Below are 15,828 nucleotides of genomic sequence, written 5' to 3'. Positions count from 1 at the left end.
TGAGATGAAGTGATTGACGGTAGGCTATGATATCAAGCTTTAGCTGAATTTAGCTTCAAAAGAAAACCATGAGAAAGCAAACTTCTTGTATTTCACTCTGTATCTTTCTGGTTCTTAACTAGTAATAAGTACTTTTATCACGTATTTCCTAATACTTTGATACTTCTCAACTTATGGATCTTCTTCAACTTTTTTTTAAACAAGGATTGTATATAATATGATATGATATAATTCATATGGGACAGAAATTGTAGTTGCATATAGTTCATGAACAATCTTCCCTTTGAAAGAAAAAACTCTAGTAACTATTAAGTAAAACTAGCACCACCGAGATGAAGCCACACATTTCAGACTTCTAATATGATATATGATTGTATTCTTTCAAAGGGAAGATTTTTATGAAGACTAAATATGATATATGATTGTATTCTTTCAAAGGGAAGATTTTTCATGAACTATATGCAACTACAATTTCTGTCCCATATGAATTATATCATATCAAATCTTCAGACGAAGTCTAGAAGTCTGAAATGTGTGGCTTCATCTCGGTGGTGCTAGTTTTACTTAATAGTTACTAGAGTTTTTTAAAGTCTATGAATCATAATAATGATTGTTCTGCAATTAACAACCTTTGGTCCTTTTCAAAAATTATAATATTATATTAAAAATTATATTATTCTTCTTTCCGCTTATTATGATATACCGTATTGAGAATTCTCAATAAAATTATAAGTTTTTTCTTCTAACTTTCTTCCTCTTCTGCGATCCTCAATTCAATTCCACATTTCTCTCTCCAGGACTTATCGACTCTCTGCCCCTTTCCTTGTACTTTTGGATTTCGTTCTTCCTCCAGTTCTCTCATTTTTTTCTCCATAAACACCAATTTATTGTTATTTTTTCCGTAAGAAAACCATCCCTATTAAAGTCATTCTTATATCCTTCTCTACTCAAACACCATTCTATCTACTCCACTTTCCGTTACTTACTCTTCATGTCAATCTTACTATATTTTTATATCGTTCATATTCTCTTCTTCTCTCTCTTTCTCTCTCGGTGTCCCACTCCCTCACCCCTCTCGCATTTATCTCCCTCTGTTACACTGTATTCAAATCACTTCCCCACACTGTCTCACTACATTTCCCTCTCTGGATCTTGTTTCTTTTTGTGACCACATATTTATATTCAAGCTAAATGGGTCTCCCGCTCCCCACTTGGCTATTATTAACAATTTTGGAGCAGCGTCACCAACACGCAGACAACTATCAGTCGGCTGTTAATCGTAGTAGAGGCATTCGCAGTTGGCAGCTTATCGCGTGCTATCTGCTCCATCATTCACTTGAAAGTAGGTTTACTATCACTTGATAGGTTGACACTTGCTGGTGTGCAGTGCTGCACACTTTTGACGGTTAATAGTTGAAAAAATATCACTCATTTGAAGGCTGTGGATATTTCATACAAGAAATTTGTGTTTAACAGTATCCTTGGTCAGTGCTTTGTAAAATGTGACTCGTCTAGATAAGGCCACTTTTCGACTCTCCAATTCTACTTCTACATAATATCAGCTACAGGAATATTCCTACACAGAAATGTAAGTATTCCTTCTATTTTCTTCATTGTTAATGTTGTGATAGTGTTCTTTCTTCATACTTCTTGTATGGAAAAAACATAAACATAATATAATAGTGAGCTCCCCTTTGAATATTTTAAATTTTGATATATAATTACTACTTACTTACTTACTTACTCCGTGGTGCTACAGCCCGTTTAGGGCCTTGACCTCCTCTATGATGCCTCTCCATTCCTCTCTGTCACCAGTTCTTCTTCTCCAACCTCGGACACCCAGCCTCCTCAAATCTTGTTCCACATCTTCTAACCAGCGTTTTCGTGGGCGTCCTCGTAGTCTCCTTCCTCCTGGATTTTCTCTGAAGACCTTCTTACTGCTCTTGAGTCACTCATCCTTTCTACGTGACCTAACCAACTCAGTCGCCTGTATTTTATTTCGTTAACTATTTCTGTTTTTTGGTATAGGTCACGTAACTCTTGATTTGTCCTTATTCTCCACTCCCCATTGTTACAGACTGGTCCGTAAATCTTTCTCAATACTTTCCGTTCCCAAGTACTTAAGAGATCTTCATCTTTCTTTGTGAGATCCCAGGACTCTGCGCCATACAACACAACTGGTTTTAATATTGTTTCATAAATTTGAATTTTCAACTTCTTCGTTAACACTTTGGATCTAAGGAATTGGCTTAGGGCAAAATAGCACTTATTACCTGCAGCTATCTTGCTTTTATATCGACTTGGACGTTGTTGTCATCAGTGATTACAGAGCCAAGGTATTTAAATTCTGCTACCTTTCCAAAAACAAAGTTCTCTATATTTATTTCTGTGTCACCTGCTTGTCGTGTTCTGCTGCTGGCCATATATTTCGTTTTGCCGTCATTTATTCTAAGTCCTATTTGTTCTGATGTTTCATTTCATTGAGCTGAGTAAATGCAGTCTCCAAACTTTGTCTATTTCGTGCTATCAAAACTACATCATCAGCGTATGCCAAGCATTGAAATTATAACAAACTACCGATTTTGCAGTTACTATTTGGTCCAAAGGCTCTAGAAGCCACGCGACGATTGGTCAAATTGATTCCCTTCGCCCAATAGGAGACCTGTTTCTAATACAGTAGTGGGGATTCCCCAGTCGAGAGACCAGATTACGTTTCGGAGGACACTTTGCTAGGAGCACTACGAGAGTAAAGATGTAGTCATTATGTTTCGCCCTTTTTGGGCAAGTTTACAAGTTTATATAATTAGTTAATGTGGAGCTAGTTTTATTTTATTAAAGTTTTAATTTTCTAGTAGTGCCATGTCCTGAAAAGTTTAATTGTGTTTCTTCATCATGTACGAATAATTGTTTCTTCAAATAACCGCTAAGGTACGTAAAATAAGGTTAAAATATAATTTAGGGAATTTAATTGATTGAAACTTCCATAAAGTATGGTATTACAAAGCCTGTTATTTTTCAAGTTAATAAATTGATTGAGAATAATCCTTTTGATTTTATTAGTGATGGAAGATAATTATAAATTTTTTTCTAAGAAGTATAGAAAGTTTTCAGTTACGTTACATTTGAGTTATTTTTCTGGAGATATATTATCGTAGAGTATTGCTGAAAGTCAGGAAGATAGCCTTTAAATTGGAATGAATTTTTAAGATTATGTTCATATTGAGTTTATGACATTTTATATTTTTCAGACTCTGTTTTCTTATGTCATTAAGGCTTTCGAATGATTTAGTAAATTTTTATGATAGAAATCTTAATAACAAGAAGAAAGTTTTTCTTTTCCATGAAATAATTTAATAAATGTTGGCTAGCGCACAAGTTTCCAACATACTAGTCGAGCTACTATATGAAAAATTATATTTGATTTTGCAAACAAACGAAAAATTCATATAAGTTAGCATCATTTCAATCTGAATTATTCCTTTCCTAAGAGTATTATCATTATATAAAAGTTAACATCATAATTAATGAAGTATTCATTTTTCTAAAAGCATTATTAATTTATTACGAGTGTTTTCATAAAGTTGCATTGTATATTAATGACACTCTGGCAAGTAAATCCGTTTTAATTCAATTTTGAGATGAATCAGAACGTCAAGATAAAATCTAAATTAAATAATTGAATAAACTCTGTTTTAGCTTTTGATGAATTGTAGGAAGAGTTAGAATTAATGCTGTAATACATTTATTTACAGCGGTTCATGTGTGTCCCCAAACCAACTTCTTGTACTACCACCCCTTTGGTTCCGCAACTTTATGTAACACCGCTTCAAGACACCCGTTCAGACGACAGGTCTAGGGACGTAAGAGGACGTCGCCGTCAAGCCAAATTCAACCGGTAAAAGTTCACCGCCAAAAACAAGGTACTGTAACCCCGACGATAAAGCAACGTACAGACCAACGAAAGTGCAGTGTAGTGAAACAAAGGTTCATTCGAGAATGTCAATCAAAAGTGGGGATTCAAATTTATTATGAAATGGGTTATATGGGTTACTATCGACGAAACTTGGGTTCAACGGGCTTTTCTTTCTTGAGTAATTTTATGTTGAAATTAACTTGTTATTTGATGACTGATATTGTTTGGTTTTGTGACGTATTGCTATCTAAAAGGGGATAGTAATGCGCCCCCGAATCAGATGAAGAATGTCAACAAAGTAACATGAAATTGTTGTTTCTGTTGTTCGATTTAGTTGCCAATGTTTATTGAAGCTGTTTGTATTTTTCAATTATTTCAAATTGTAGTGTTATTCTATAGTATAAACCTATTAAACCAGGCATGGCAAGATTAATTGAAGTTTTCTTGACTCTAGCCCGTTCACCTGCATGAATTAGGTATAGACTCAGGTATTTTCTAGATGTGTCGGCCTATTTCTAATTCTAAATTTTATTCAAAATTATCTTCTTTATCATCTTTTAAAGGGCAGCACACACTGCGCCGACTCTGCTGTCTAGAGATTTTAAATCTCTGGAATTCAAATTTTCTAAAAAATTAAATTTTCATAACTTACTCTAATATACTAGATCAATTTTTCTGAGTCTATACTTAATAATTCATTCTGTGAACGTGTTAACTGTCATATTTTAGGTTTGGAGTTGAATGAATAATTTATAGTTGCTACTCCAATTTTTCTGAAGTTTAAATAATTGTAGATGAAACAGGAAGTTATTCAGTTATGTTGAACCATTAAAATGATAATCTTTTGAAGTGCTTAAAGATAAAGTCAAGTATCATTGATGCTTAAGTTGAAAGTATTCTGAAACTTCTTTTTGAAATTGATATTGACAAATTAAAGGTTTAACGGTAGAATAAAAATTAGTAGAAGAAACTAGCATAGGTGAAAAACAACTGATTCTAAGTGCTGAATAAATTTTTTGCATTCTGTAATTCCGTGAATGATGATAGAATTATTGTAATGTCAACGTACGTATTCTGGTCTCACGTCTGGTAGTTGAATATCATTATAGTAGTAGTGAATGTGAATATTGAGATTTTAAAAGTCAACTCAATAAATTAGGAAAATTTGGAAATTATTATGGGAGAATGTTTAGGGAAAATAGGGAAAACTTTTGAAAAGTTTAGGTAAATTGAAGGTAAGCAGAGAATAAATAGGAAACCCTTTGATTAGTTTTGTTGATAAACACTTTTGAAAAGTTAATTGGCCTTCATAGATGTTTAAACTAAATAATGGTGTATTGTAGATTAAAGTTGAAACGATAATCAAATCCTTTGGAATTTGTATAAAAATAAGTTGATTGAGATGAGGTTGTTAAGTCCCTTTATCAGTAATGTTTATTCTCGAAAAGGTGAATCAGTTTTATTATTGGAGATATTTTTTGTGTGATTTTTGCGGTAGGCCTGCGTAGTGATAGTGTAAGATCCGTTGTGTTGGTGACGTTTCCTGTAGACTGTGGGGAATTTTTTTGTTTGTTTAGTTGAGACTCAAGATTTAGAGGAGGACAAGGGGATGTCCTGCCTGTGTGTGTTGTTGTTGAATTTAGGTAATCGGCGCGAGTGTAGGTCCGTGTCCAGAGAGAACGGAGCACTGCCCGAAAGTTGTCCATGTAACAAATCAAGGAATTTAGCTGTGACTAACCTTGCAAATTTGTACGGTGGAATTGTATAATTTTAGCGAAAGGCACCGAAGGTGGTGTGAGCTAAGATTTTTTTTGGTATCTAGTAAACGGTCTGGTTCATTCGAGAGTTATGGGGCTCGTCAGTAGAATAACGTAAACCGAAATCTAGAATATTTAGTGAGTCTTCGTAGTGATTGTAAGGAAAACAATCAGTGTAATGCAGTTTAGGGAAGCCCAGTCAAAAGGTTCGTTAATGTTTGGTAGGAAAGTCAGCCGCAAAAACACAAGTAATAATGGTAAAAAAAGGGGTATTATTGAGTTTAAGTTGCTTAGAAATTTGGTATGGTAACGAAAATTGAAAGTTTTAGACAATGAATATTTAAAGTGATTAGTTAAGGTATACAAATAGAATAACAGAGAAACTTTTTCGAGTACCTAGGTAATGTTAAAATGGTTATCAGTGAAAGTAGAAATAAATATTGGAACAGTACTGAACGGGTTAAATTAAAATAAAATTAACAGTGAAATTCTTCTAGTTGAATTTGAAATAAAAAGGGAAAATTTCTTGAGTTAAGCATAAGTTTAAATTATTCTGTAGTTGAGAGTTGAAAGGTTGATTAAATATTTAAATGGGGATATAAGGTAGAAATATGTAGGAAAATTCGTGTCAAAAAGGAAATAGAATTTTTGTTGGGAAAATTAAATTGAGGTAATTAACAGTAGTAGGACCCTTTAGAGATAAGTAGTCAAAAGGTATCCTTTAGAGATAAGTAGTCAAAAGGTATTAATAAATAAAAAAAAATAGGAAAATCTTTAATGAAATGATGAATTTTTTTAATGATGAATAGCAAAATTGCAACCAAGTTTTCCATGTGAATAAGTTGAGATATTTTGAGATCTAGTAGAGTAATTGAAACTAGTTGGATATGAAGTTTATTGTTGAGAAATAATTATGTGAGGCTCCAGTAAGGTTGAAAATGTCAGTGAACTTGAGAATCAGTAATAGTGTAATAGTAGTCTATTAATGTGTTAGTGTATTGGTAAATCCAATAATGTTGATAATCAGAAGTCAAGCAGTAGCAGTCCAATGCTAAGATAGTTGTTCCAGTTGAATTTTCATATTATTAAATCATGCCTTGAGAATTATTCTTCCAGTGTTTAGAGAAAATGTCACGTACTTTGAGTTTGAGAAATAATAATCATGATCTATGTCGAGTCAATTAATCTAGTTGAAGTTGTAGGCAGTGAGAAAATGACAATACTCTAGTGAGAAGCGAAATACAGAATTATTATTGTAGATTAAAGCCTGGCACCCGATATCATAGTTTTGTTTTGACTAGCGTTCAGTGATAGAGATTTCCTGCTGGAATACAATAATGGATAGAAAAGTTTCATAGCTACGGAATGTACATCAAGCGTGTGTCATTGCTCTCTGATGACTCGCTAGTGTTGCAGTTTCAACCATTATTATCTTTGAATCATAGTCGATGTAGAATAGTATTGCCTACTGAATTGCTTTATATTGTTAAAAATATGTTGCACTCTCAACTCTATAGTAATGATAGTTAGATTTCAATATATTCAGCAGAGTGAAAAAGTTTCATCCTTTACTTTATAATCAACGTACTTCTTATTTTACAACAGCAGAGTAACATAGAACCAATTAAAACTATGATGTCTTTTAAACGTTTTCCCTTGTTAGAGTTTGCCAAGAAAATAACCAGGGACTCAATAAAGTGATTGAAGTATTCAAGATTATTATACTCGGTCCGTCTTTAGTACCTACTTAGAAGGTGGACACGTCCATATTGTTTTGTCCTGACTCTTGCCACAGTTTTAAAGACTCTTGCCACAAATCTCAATTAGTTATACATTTTGCTGAATTTCGGAATGATTAAAGAGATTTCTTTTGAAGAGGGCCCGCTTCAAATTGAATCCTACTATCAATCCAGAAATTCGACTCTCCAAATCATACAGAATGCCTCTATGGTAACATATCCTGATTAGATTTCTTTTTGTGTGTTTCACACCGTAAGGAGCGGGAGTGTGCGAGCACTATTTTAATTCAGGCCTTTTCCAAGTTATAATAGTAAATTAATACGCAATAGACTAGAGCCATTATTGTAAGTGAGTTAGCGAAATAATTATTCTCTCTCTATTATGAACGGCCATGACTTCGAGTTTCCCATGATAGATATTTAAAAATTGTGGCTCCGAGTCGTCGAGGAATGTAGATTATGGAATTATCTCTAAAACTTAGCCTTCTGTCGCGACATAAAGTGCGATAAGTTGGAAAACAGCAAGCATTGAAATTATAACAAACTACCGATTTTGCAGTTACTATTTGGTCCAAAGGCTCTAGAAGCCACGCGACGATTGGTCAAATTGATTCCCTTCGCCCAATCGGAGACCTGTTTCTAAATACAGTAGTGGGGATTCCCCAGTCGAGAGACCAGATTACGTTTCGGAGGACACTTTGCTAGGAGCACTACGAGAGTAAAGATGTAGTCATTATGTTTCGCCCTTTTTGGGCAAGTTTACAAGTATATAATTAGTTAATGTGGGAGCTAGTTTATTTTTATTAAAGTTTTAATTTTCTAGTAGTGCCATGTCCTGAAAAGTTTAATTGTGTTTCTTCATCATGTACGAATAATTGTTTCTTCAAATAACCGCTAAGGTACGTAAAATAAGGTTATAATATTATATTAAAAATTATATTATTCTTCTTTCCGCTTATTATGATATACCGTATTGAGAATTCTCAATAAAATTATAAGTTTTTTCTTCTAACTTTCTTCCTCTTCTGCGATCCTCAATTCAATTCCACATTTCTCTCTCCAGGACTTATCGACTCTCTGCCCCTTTCCTTGTACTTTTGGATTTCGTTCTTCCTCCAGTTCTCTTATTTTTTTCTCCATAAACACCAATTTATTGTTATTTTTTCCGTAAGAAAACCATCCCTATTAAAGTCATTCTTATATCCTTCTCTACTCAAACACCATTCTATCTACTCCACTTTCCGTTACTTACTCTTCATGTCAATCTTACTATATTTTTATATCGTTCATATTCTCTTCTTCTCTCTCTTTCTCTCTCGGTGTCCCACTCCCTCACCCCTCTCGCATTTATCTCCCTCTGTACACTGTATTCAAATCACTTCCCCACACTGTCTCACTACATTTCCCTCTCTGGATCTTGTTTCTTTTTGTGACCACATATTTATATTCAAGCTAAATGGGTCTCCCGCTCCCCACTTGGCTATTATTAACAATTTTGGAGCAGCGTCACTAACACGCAGACAACTATCAGTCGGCTGTTAATCGTAGTAGAGGCATTCGCAGTTGGCAGCTTATCGCGTGCTATCTGCTAAATCATTCACTTGAAAGTAGGTTTACTATCACTTGATAGGTTGACACTTGCTGGTGTGCAGTGCTGCACACTTTTGACGGTTAATAGTTGAAAAAATATCACTCATTTGAAGGCTGTGGATATTTCATACAAGAAATTTGTGTTAACAGTATCCTTGGTCAGTGCTTTGTAAAATGTGACTCGTCTAGATAAGGCCACTTTTCGACTCTCCAATTCTACTTCTACATAATATCAGCTACAGGAATATTCCTACACAGAAATGTAAGTATTCCTTCTATTTTCTTCATTGTTAATGTTGTGATAGTGTTCTTTCTTCATACTTCTTGTATGGAAAAAACATAAACATAATATAATAGTGAGCTCCCCTTTGAATATTTTAAATTTTGATATATAATTACTACTTACTTACTTACTCCGTGGTGCTACAGCCCGTTTAGGGCCTTGACCTCCTCTATGATGCCTCTCCATTCCTCTCTGTCACCAGTTCTTCTTCTCCAACCTCGGACACCCAGCCTCCTCAAATCTTGTTCCACATCTTCTAACCAGCGTTTTCGTGGGCGTCCTCGTAGTCTCCTTCCTCCTGGATTTTCTCTGAAGACCTTCTTTACTGCTCTTGAGTCACTCATCCTTTCTACGTGACCTAACCAACTCAGTCGCCTGTATTTTATTTCGTTAACTATTTCTGTTTTTTGGTATAGGTCACGTAACTCTTGATTTGTCCTTATTCTCCACTCCCCATTGTTACAGACTGGTCCGTAAATCTTTCTCAATACTTTCCGTTCCCAAGTACTTAAGAGATCTTCATCTTTCTTTGTGAGAACCCAGGACTCTGCGCCATACAACACAACTGGTTTCAATATTGTTTCATAAATTTGAATTTTCAACTTCTTCGTTAACACTTTGGATCTAAGGAATTGGCTTAGGGCAAAATAGCACTTATTACCTGCAGCTATCTTTGCTTTTATATCGACTTGGACGTTGTTGTCATCAGTGATTACAGAGCCAAGGTATTTAAATTCTGCTACCTTTCCAAAAACAAAGTTCTCTATATTTATTTCTGTGTCACCTGCTTGTCGTGTTCTGCTGCTGGCCATATATTTCGTTTTGCCGTCATTTATTCTAAGTCCTATTTGTTCTGATGTTTAATTTCATTGAGCTGAGTAAATGCAGTCTCCAAACTTTGTCTATTTCGTGCTATCAAAACTACATCATCAGCGTATGCCATGCATTGGATCATCCTATTCATAATCGTTCCCCTTGGGTTAATGGTGATCCCTCTAATAACCTTTTCTAGACTTATATTGAAAACTACTAATTCATTACTAATAACATCATAATATCATCCAACTCGAAAATATATTCTTCTAAGAAAATGTCTTATGCACATTCAATGTTGTATGCAATCTTGAACAATTCCAATGCACTTCTAAATCCTTAAGAATACGAAGGAGTGAGACAATTTAGTAGGTATTGATTTGTATGATGATTTCTTTTCAAAGTTCAAAATTCAAAGTCAATTGGACAAAGCATCCCCAGGTTTCGTGAAACATGCGAAAATAAATAAAATCTGAACTATTGTTAAGGAATTCACACATGTTCATTAGTGGTATTTATTTATTTCATTGACAATCACAAATCATGATCATAATATATAGTATGATTGTAAGAAGACAACAGGCATAGCCCAAAACTGTCTTCTCCCAATTTTTTACAAATTAAAGTTTCAAAAAAGAATGAGGTTGGGATTTCACTTTTCACTTCAAAAAGTAAAATTTCCACTTCAAAACTAATGACTAAACTAAAAATTTAAAATTCAGATATTCAAAAACTAATTTAAAACAAATATACTTCACTCAAATCTCTACAAATTGGGAATTTTTGAGTAATTTTGCGAAATTTTGAGCCAGAAAAGAAACACAACAAAACTGTATGAAGGAGGAACAAATAGAGGGAGACAGAGTGATGAGAGACAGAGTGATGAGAGGCGGGTCCTGCAGAGCCGGAAAAGCCACCGGAGAATATTTTTGAAACTATTTTTCAGAAATATTCAACAAAAATTGCCTATAATATTCGATCTACAGGCTACATTGAAAGTGGAATTTCTCCTTACCAGACAGTCTTGGCTGCAACGCCTGGGCGGCTCTGAAGAAAACAAAACACCAGACGCGGCGCCGTTCACCCTCCTACACTGAAGCCAGTGCTCGGTCTGGAGAGGAGATTTGGGACTGAACTGAGCTGACCACATTCAAATTGGCTTGCTTTCCTTCCAGACGCACGGGAGCTTTTTAGCCCAGGAAAAGTGAAAGCTGAATTTTTTCAGGGTGTTAATATACATAGTACATAGCCTGAAACCACAGAGTCCAGCTTGCTTCCACCCCAGGAGGGTTAATAAAATGGTTTTCATGATCAAACTAAGTCTGACATTTCTTTTTATTACAGTTTAAAGAGTTGATATTGCGATATTCCAGAGCTGGAATAAGTTCGACCAATGGAGTGGAAACGGCCAGATAGTTTAGAATCACCCATCGTTTGGAGTAGATTTGAGGGAAAACCACATAGAGATCAATCACCACTCAAGTATATCGTCCAGGATATAACAGAAGATTTGATAGAGGATGCTGTTGAACACATGACACGATATTTCCTTGTTAGAGAGAATATAACAAGCTGTATAGGTAAGTAGTTATTATTATCAAGTCCACAAATAAATCATTTTCGTGTTGAATTTAAGTTCTTCAAAGTTCGTGATTCTTATTGAATTCATGGAGCTCTTTGATCATCATCACAATTGATGGGGATTATTGTCATGAACTTTTTATTATTGACACTATGAGAGAAGAGTCTATCAAGTTGACAATACCCATTCTAAGAACTCTTTCATATTCTAATAATACCATTCTAGTAATGCTGAAATTCAATAAAAAGATTCATGAATTACACACATGAGTAATGACTATAGCCTCATGGAGAGTTTTTGAATTCCTTGAAAGATTCAAAAACACATTATCAAGATCATCATGACTGAGAAATTCAATATTTGAAGTAAATGAAGCAGGCTTAATTTTTGTATATAGATTTTCAACTTTTCAAATTATGATCAAATTTTTCTTCAGCTTATTCCCGTGTCCATACGGGATCACTGTCTCAGGTCAGCCGCCTCCAAGTGCCTCTGTCCTAATATTCACCGCCATCCAGCTCCATTCCCCTGCCCCTCAAATCCCCCTCCACACAATCCCTCCATCATCTCCTCGGCTTTCCCTCCCTTTTCTTCCCTCTACAAACATATCAGAGATTGTATTTCCCAGGTATCGTCCTTTTCTTCTTTTAACATGGCCATACTATTGAAGCCTCCGCTTCTGAACCTTCTTGGATACCTGCACCACCTTGATTGTCCCTCTAATCCTTTCATTTCTAATTCTATCCAGTCTCTAGTCACTCCACACATCGACCTAAGCATCTACATTTCGGCCACTTCCAGTTTCTTTTGCACCCTCATACATGTCATGCACTAATTATGATCAACTTGGGACCTTCTAAATAATGTAATCCACTCATTCAAAAATTTAAAATGTTTTGCTCGTCATCATCATAGAATGTTATAAATAAATGTCGAATCAAGAATCAATTCTTGAAATGTATTTTTTGATAGGAATTCAATGAACTGACATTGTTCCAGGTTATTTGGAAGATAAAGTGTCCACAGATGAACTGAGAGATGTTTGGCGACAAGCCCTGAAACAGGGGGTTGGTTTGGTGGCGCTAGTTCAGGATCCAGAGGATGAAAGTCGAAAGAAGATAGCTGGAGTTAACATGACCTTAATTGTGACTTTGGAAGATAAAGAGAAGAGTGAGAATAAAAAATCTGAATTCATGGAGAAGGTAAGGCAGCAAGAACTCATCCATTACTCGTATTATCGACTCCCCACAACAAACCAATCAATAACTCTTCTCTGTTGTTGAAAATTTCTTTCATTTTCCTTGACCGTTTAGTCAAACTACAATGTAGCATTATCCATGAATTCCATTTGTGTACTTATAATTTGTGCATTGTGATTTTTTTCTTTTAGTAACAAGTTGATTCACTCCTTTTTCAACACATATTATTTCTCTACATCCTTTAGTTTTTTATTCTGATAAACCAATGATAACTAAATTCAAAATATTATCGATTTTGATTGGTCCTGTGGTTTGCTAATAGTTGGATTCTTCCAATGAGAGGGGAAGGGGATTCAAACACTCCGGATAAAAAGCTGAGAAAGTTGTGATTTATAAGACTGTCATATCTCTTATCAGCCTTCATAAGGAAAAACTGATTACGGAACTATTTAACTCTCGTTATATATATAGATATACGTAACATATAATATATAAAATACTCCACAGAAATACCGGAATCATAGATGATAAATCAGTTACTGTAGTCACTTGTATAAAATAAGGAATATTTTATTCAAATTACAAAAACAATGATTAAAAACTCAGTCACTTCACCTGAAAACTACTCTGAACCTGTTCGCTCCAATGATGTGGGATGTTGCAAACCGTGGGTAAAACCTATCTCAATGGGGGCATGGGACGGTGAAGCTAGAACAATACAACTGCGATACCCTTTGGCAGGTAGTTTAGCACATTTTCGACCCTTGTGCAATGAAGCGTATGCCCCCATCCTGTTAAGTTTAGTGACGTTATTCCACACTTAGACTTTTACTGCGGGATTCCCATTTCCGTGTTCTGTACAGGTTCATCAAAGTTATAATTGATGTCCATCAAAGTATTAGACAGTCTGTACTCTGTAGCTTTTGGTGTAACATGGAGTTTCTGCAGAGCTTATCAAGATGCGACAAAGATCTAAACCGTGAAGGCATATACCAGTTTTTATTGATGTACAATCGAATCGCTAATCGAAGGATATTATGTTCGTCGTGTGGTAGAAACCAAAAACCCTACAATTGAATGGTGTGTTTCACGTAATAAATGATTTTAGTATAACGATATTATAACTCGTATCAGGTTATCAGAGATGTACATATTGTTTCAAAACACAATTTTCAAGTCATTCTCATTAAATTTAGAAAAATAGTTGAATTCCATCACTATGGAACACAATTTTGAGCCTATTCTAATTATCAAAGAGCTAATTTCCTTGTGCTAATTGATATTTTTTAAACGATACATATTATGTCGAGTTGTAAGTTGCGGACCAGAGTGGTGGCTTTTGGAGTAGGTTTTGAAAAATATATTTTATGCTGCTAAACCTATCTGGATGGGGGCATTAAGAGATCTATTGTTTAATATTGGTTGAGCATTGACATGGGTTGACAGTCATTGTTTCCCATTCCACCAGCGTTGAAGGAGGGGTATTGTTCTCTCTTGACCGTTCCATGCTCCCATCCAGATAGGTTTTACCCCAAACCGTATTTGGAATTAATTTCATTCATTTATCCATTTGATACATAATTACTCGTATTGGGAATAATATTATCATCGATGGAGCAAATAATGTAATTCAATAATAAATATTCTCATTTTCAATTACCACTCTTTAACAACGGAAATATATTCTACTCTTTCTTAATATACCACTTCAATGAGTTGATCTAACTAGATAAAATCTGTCATCACTTGATCTTCTCCTATCCTAAAAAAAAACAAAGTATCAGCCCTACAAGCTACAACAGGAGAATTATTGGATGATATTATCTCTATTCCTGACTATTCAGTCTTTGAAATGATATTTTCAAACTTGGTGGAATTATTTGATGATATATTTCCTATTGCTGTTCAATCTTTTTTAAAGATATTTCTAAACATCCTGTTTTTTCCTTAAAATAATTTTTTACATGTTATTTGGTTTCATTTCTTAGATCAAAGGAAAACTGTGGAAAAAGACGCTTCGAACACTGCTCGAGCTGGAGAGTAATGTTGACGTGGGCAATCTGTATGGTGGGCAATCCACCAAGTACATGTCAGCGTACGGTCTGAGTGTTGCCCCCCAATACAACGGCGACGGAGTCGGGTATCAGCTGTTGATGGCTCGCACTCCCCTCTGCAGAGCACTGGGCGTCGCCCTCACTGTCACCGCATTCACGGGCCCTGCATCGCAGTACTTGGCCAAAAAGGCTGGCTTCGAAACTATAGCTTCTCTCGACTACTCTACCTATGAGCATGATGGCGAACTAGCTTATCCTAGGCTGGATGGCTGCTGTCTCCTTATGGCTAAACGCATTCCTGTAAGGGATGATTGAGGACCAAGACACTTGTTTAAAAGTATTAATTGATTTGAAACTGTGATTGATACACTAAATCTATTCAAATATAATATTTATCCACACTACTCCGTAATGATATTGTTATAGTCCTATCTCACAACATGATACTCCATTATCCATTTTTTAAACAGTCGTTAGATCATGTCAGAAGCCTCAAAATTGATCAGGTGGGACCTGAAACCGAATATTCCGCTGTAAGCTATTTATCATCCATTATATTAGTATCATCTATACTATATCAATCATGTTTATAATTGTTATACTATGTAACACCAATTATTGTTACATAATTTTTATGCGGAATAATATTTTTCTCTATAAGGCATTTCATTTCTGGATCTACTGGTGTCGATGATAATCTTCAAAATCAGTTATGGGTGTAATAATATTACTCAGTAATACTTTCAAACTTGTTGAGTGAAGTCATATGAACCAAATCACGAGAAGCAATAAAATAATAGTAATGCCTTGACGTCATTAATCCTAATCCGCGTGAAACTCAATAGATGCTTGTGGAACGTTAAAATCTTTAGATGATTGTGACCAATAACTTTCGGAA

At 35.0% G+C, this 15,828-nt stretch overlaps 1 protein-coding gene across 5 annotated transcripts; it reads left to right on the top strand.

Annotated features, from left to right (window-relative positions):
- Positions 1 to 888: 888 nt before the first annotated feature.
- LOC111061942 lies at positions 889 to 15,334 on the top strand. Of its 5 annotated transcripts, none has more exons than XM_039424277.1 (4): positions 889 to 1,588; positions 11,440 to 11,675; positions 12,677 to 12,879; positions 14,865 to 15,334. In XM_039424277.1, the coding sequence occupies exons 2-4, from the start codon at positions 11,489 to 11,491 to the stop codon at positions 15,243 to 15,245; spliced, it is 771 nt and encodes a 256-aa protein (XP_039280211.1). In that variant the 5' UTR covers positions 889 to 1,588; positions 11,440 to 11,488; the 3' UTR covers positions 15,246 to 15,334. The 5 variants fall into 5 exon arrangements, with proteins under 5 accessions (XP_039280211.1, XP_039280213.1, XP_039280210.1 ...); XM_039424279.1 differs by lacking the exon at positions 889 to 1,588 and adding an exon at positions 8,933 to 9,261 and having other exon boundaries at positions 11,469 to 11,675; XM_039424276.1 differs by lacking the exon at positions 889 to 1,588 and adding an exon at positions 8,962 to 9,261.
- The last annotated feature ends 494 nt before the right edge of the window (positions 15,335 to 15,828 follow it).

The sequence above is a fragment of the Nilaparvata lugens genome, chromosome 3 (genome assembly GCF_014356525.2).
Source record: "Nilaparvata lugens isolate BPH chromosome 3, ASM1435652v1, whole genome shotgun sequence".
Lineage (NCBI taxonomy): Eukaryota > Metazoa > Arthropoda > Insecta > Hemiptera > Delphacidae > Nilaparvata > Nilaparvata lugens.
This window is presented reverse-complemented; position numbering and strand designations above follow the sequence as displayed.

Bases quoted from the DNA above. Each gene is read 5' to 3' on its own strand.
- LOC111061942 (XM_039424277.1), top strand. From the start codon at position 11,489: ATGGAGTGGAAACGGCCAGATAGTTTAGAATCACCCATCGTTTGGAGT. The intron at 11,676-12,676 runs GTAAGTAGTTAT...ACATTGTTCCAG, and splicing joins GAATATAACAAGCTGTATAG to GTTATTTGGAAGATAAAGTG. The intron at 12,880-14,864 runs GTAAGGCAGCAA...TTCATTTCTTAG, and splicing joins AATCTGAATTCATGGAGAAG to ATCAAAGGAAAACTGTGGAA.